This window comes from Lasioglossum baleicum, chromosome 10 (genome assembly GCF_051020765.1).
Source record: "Lasioglossum baleicum chromosome 10, iyLasBale1, whole genome shotgun sequence".
NCBI classification, from domain to species: domain Eukaryota; kingdom Metazoa; phylum Arthropoda; class Insecta; order Hymenoptera; family Halictidae; genus Lasioglossum; species Lasioglossum baleicum.
Genome location: NC_134938.1, coordinates 6,988,623 through 6,992,812, shown reverse-complemented (window position 1 = coordinate 6,992,812; position 4,190 = coordinate 6,988,623). Strand labels below are relative to the sequence as shown.

General features: G+C 40.0%; 2 protein-coding genes across 3 annotated transcripts in view; one reads left to right on the top strand and one right to left on the bottom strand.

Moving 5' to 3' along the window:
- Window positions 1-2,496, top strand: part of LOC143212607 (uncharacterized) — a 41,234-nt gene extending 38,738 nt beyond the window's left edge. For both annotated transcript variants that reach the window (XM_076431549.1, XM_076431548.1), the window contains 5 exons: window positions 295-706; window positions 790-1,209; window positions 1,282-1,483; window positions 1,558-1,752; window positions 1,833-2,496. In XM_076431549.1, the coding sequence (XP_076287664.1) occupies window positions 295-706; window positions 790-1,209; window positions 1,282-1,483; window positions 1,558-1,752; window positions 1,833-2,018 (1,415 nt within the window). In that variant the 3' untranslated portion in view covers window positions 2,019-2,496. The remainder of the gene's footprint in view (window positions 1-294; window positions 707-789; window positions 1,210-1,281; window positions 1,484-1,557; window positions 1,753-1,832) is intronic.
- Window positions 2,497-3,022: 526 nt separating this feature from the next.
- On the bottom strand, window positions 3,023-3,929 carry LOC143212620 (dynactin subunit 3). The gene is made up of 2 exons (XM_076431582.1): window positions 3,767-3,929; window positions 3,023-3,678 (listed from the first exon to the last, which is right to left on the bottom strand). Exon 2 carries the CDS (start codon window positions 3,675-3,677, stop codon window positions 3,111-3,113), a length of 567 nt encoding a protein of 188 aa, XP_076287697.1. The 5' UTR covers window position 3,678; window positions 3,767-3,929; the 3' UTR covers window positions 3,023-3,110.
- Window positions 3,930-4,190: the final 261 nt, after the last annotated feature.

The following is a 4,190-nucleotide window of genomic DNA, read 5'->3' as shown; positions in this document are numbered from 1 at the left end:
GTAAGTCCTTGCGTCTATAATATTCGTCCAGCGGCTAGTCGCATGTAAATCAGAATAACAGCGAGTCAAAGAAGTGAAAGCAAAAACGAACGGTCGGTTGGTTAATGGGTCTGCCTTGAATATTAATAGTACTACTTTTAGAAACGACTATCGTCGATACTCTACAGAAGAAAATAGGTGTTCCTATTTATCCATATTATACCCTCACTTAGAAGAGCTTTATTCTCGGGGATGAACCCAATTCTTCAGTAGAATTACGATTACGTGTCGTTAAATGTTGATTTCTCATTTCAGGGAGATGCATCCCAAGTATCTGGCAATGCGATGGCCGACCGGACTGCGGAGATCATCGGGACGAGTACGAGTGCAGCGAAAGTTGTGGAAACGACGAGTTCCTCTGCCCGAAGGAGAAATGGTGCATACCGTTGACATGGCGTTGCAACGGTGTCAGCGAATGCGCCGATGGCGACGATGAGAAGCTCTGTTATTGCGACGTTGACCAATTCAAATGTAATAGTGGAGGATGCATACGAAAGGATCAAGTTTGCGATGGAATAGAGCATTGCCCCGACCATTCCGACGAATGGGGATGTTTGATGGCCAATGTAACAATGGAGAAGAACCTGACGGATGTGCAAAAGGACAGCGCGATTGGGAGCAACGGCGGACAGGAGTTGAACGAGAGAAAATCTCTGTTGAAAATAAGGTGAATGAAGATTTGAGAGATTCGAGACTATGATCTCGTGGCCTTTGATTCTTGGACTAACCGTAATCTTTCTCGTGTTACAGACAATTCGATGGTAGCTACCGTCTCGTTTGCTCCGACGAATGGAACGAAGAATTTAGCAACTCTTATTGCCAAGCTTTAGGGTTCTTTGGTTCCGAGGCAACAGAACTATTGAACTGGGATAGAGTCCAGAAGATTTTGAGATTGAGGTCCAATTCGCATCCTGATATACCGCTAGTCAAGAATCTAGAGTCTGCGGAGTTCTGCACCTCCGAGAAAGTCGTCCAAATCTCTTGCCAAGAGTTCTCTTGCGGTACTCATTACGGAGAAGAACCGACTGCCAGATTAGTTGGCGGAACACCAGCCAGCGAAGGACAATGGTCCAGCGTGGTTTTGCTGAAGGAATCAAAGCACGGTGCTGCTTGTACGGCGAGCGTACTGGGACCCATGCACGTGCTAGCAAGTTACTCGTGTATTCACAGGTAAATGAAATTTCAATGAAAAAAGATCTATTACAGGGAATTGTTTCTCAATGAATCCTGTTTGAACGGTAGGCACAAGCAAAGCAACGGCTGGCAGCTGTTCACGGGTGAAAATCAATTGAAGGCACATCCGGTCAAGAGCATCATTCCTTATCCTCAAGTGAAGTACAATCAATTCTTGTACGACAACGACATCGCCTTAGTCGAACTTGCCAGACCATTGACTTTTTCAAGGAACGTTAGGGCTGTTTGCCTCCCGAAACAACCATTCCAGGTACGTACCACTTAGTTTGGAAATTTAGGAACTGTGAGAAGCAGGATTTACGCTCTATTTTCTTGGAATTCTAGCCAGAGCAGATTTGCGTGATGGTTGGATGGGGCTTCCCTGTGAACGGGGAGGTAGATCTGCAGAAGTATCTCGAGTTCCTGCCATTGCCAACTCGTGACTTAGAAGAGTGTAACGCGACGAGTCACTACGCAGGATTCATCACGAAGGACAACATCTGTGCCGGATTCACCGACACTGATAAAGGACCTTGTTATGTAAGATTCTTTCAGCTTTCGTTATCATTTCATGATCCTGTCTTGTTATCAAGTGATATAATCGTTGTTGTACCTTTCAGAACGACGAAGGAGCGCCCTTAATTTGCTTCAGCGAGTCTGGTGGTGGGTCAGGACGATGGGAGATTCAGGGACTACTTAGTCACCACAGCAGATGCTCAAGGGGTCATCCAGCAATTTACTCGAGCGTGGAACCCGCGCTCTCTTGGCTGCGGCAGTCTGTACCTGCTCTGCAAATACAAAGCTAAAAGGATGATGGTGTTAAGGTTTTCGCGCGAAACTACTAGATGAAACGAATTTTGATCATCGTTGTGTATCGAAACAAACGATATGCAACAAATTCGGAGGAAGGAACTGAAGGAGTTGAATTTTGAAGTTCCTCTAAAAAAAAATCGAGAACGAAACTGCAACGGGAAAATATGTACTTAATTTGTGTTTTTCTTTTTTTTTATGTTGAATCCGTCTACATTTCAAACAGTATGTTCCTATTTATGAATGCAAAGAATGCGCTCGACGGATAGCACTGAATGGCCATAATTCGATACTACACACAAAAAAGAGAGATGTAAATGATTCTTCTTTTTTTTTCTACGTTATATTGACTAATGGGTAGATATTGCAATATTTTGTAGTAGAAGCGATAGGAGGTACATATAATTGGCAACAGGATACTTATTTACAATTAAGAAATTTGTAAATACTGTATAAAGTGACTGTTTAATATGATTATCATTGTAAGAGATTTTTACAAGTTTAGTGAATTTGGTCTCTTAAGCATGACCACGAGAGAGATACAGAACATCTGTTTAATGCTTAACAGTTTGAAAACTGAACTTCTACTGAACTTATTGATTTCTTATGGTAACCGAGTTTTACGCGGTGTCCCTCAAGTATTGTAGTAACACTCTCCGTTGGAGCAGTGTCGGCGATGATATAGCATTATTAATCGAACTCGGTCGCTATAGAGAAATCGACGAGAACATAAAAGTATTTATTGCCAATCGGAGAGACCAACACTTAAAATACACCCATACTCGTTTAGAAGTTTGTCTGGGAGATCCTGTAGAAGGATTCCAGAAGAAAACAACGGACTAGGATAAGAGCTAGATAGGATAAATGTATATAATATATAAGTATTTTTTAATAAAATACGTTGTTACGGAGAGATACAATAATAAAATATGTTCATGTATGCATAGTCACCGATGAATGCGTAAGTATTTTTACATACTAAGGATAAAGAATAAATGTATTTTAAATGAATCCAATGCCTCTTTTATTTTGAGTGTTCTACACATCGAATAAATTAATTTTCCTTATCCTATTTATGTGATATAATCTTAATCTAGTTGTTTCTTAGGCATAGCCGCTATTTCTGCCGCTGTTACAGCTGCATCTATAGTGATCAATGATTTGGAAATGCTAGTTATTACTTCGTTGTACTTCGAGAAAACTTCGTTGATGTGGCTGTTCAGATCTTGGCTGTCTTCGTATATTTTCAGATACGACAAGTTCAAATCGTTTAGTTTATTAGACAATTCTGGTACATCTCTTATTCTATCAGTTTCTAGTACAGGCATTAGCTCCTGCATCTGATGTAACATATCACAGTTTTGTTTGATCTCTGGCGCCATTGTGAGCAGTAATTGTAATTTAGCCTCTATAGGTAACTCCATAGTGTCAATTGCTGGATCTAAGTAACCATTCAATTCTGCTAACCGTTTTATTGCCATGTTGGTCTTTTCACGTCCTGACACAGCGGATGAGACCAATGTATTCACATGTAAAAGACTATCGATCACAGGAGACGCTGGAGTTACGTTGTTACTTCCATTTGCTTCTTTAAGCCCAAATATATGCTTCTCCAACTCTGCTATTCTACTTTCTAACAACTCCACGGTTGTCATTCTAAATGTTATGGAAAAAATTTAGTAACTCACTTGCACACCTGTTACAAATTACAGTTCATTTAAAATGGACAGTGCGTATTACTTACGTAACAGAATATAGATGCTGCAAAGAGAAACTTAAAGGTATACGATCGTAAAATTGATTTATGTAACTATTATCGAACGCAGTACACAAATTTTGACAGAAGAAACGAGGTTATGCTACTTTCGATCTGACATTCTGCAATGTTCGATATACTGCGATATACTCCTGCAAGCCGCTGCTAACTTCAGAGCAATGGTAAATGGCGGTAATGTGATGTCACATTATTTTTCGTATTCTGGTTTGAATTAGCCGACTTTCCGAAACGAATATCGTCTTACTAAATGATAATTACTTACTAAAAATGATCTGCATCGATTGCAAAAAATAGAAACTACATTGAATGTTATTTCTTCCCTTAATGATTTGAATAGAGAAGAAATCATATGTTGACATCTTCAATTTTTAAAATTTTGCAATGATTTTGA

Bases quoted from the DNA above. Each gene is read 5' to 3' on its own strand.
- LOC143212620 (XM_076431582.1), bottom strand. From the start codon at position 3,677: ATGACAACCGTGGAGTTGTTAGAAAGTAGAATAGCAGAGTTGGAGAAG.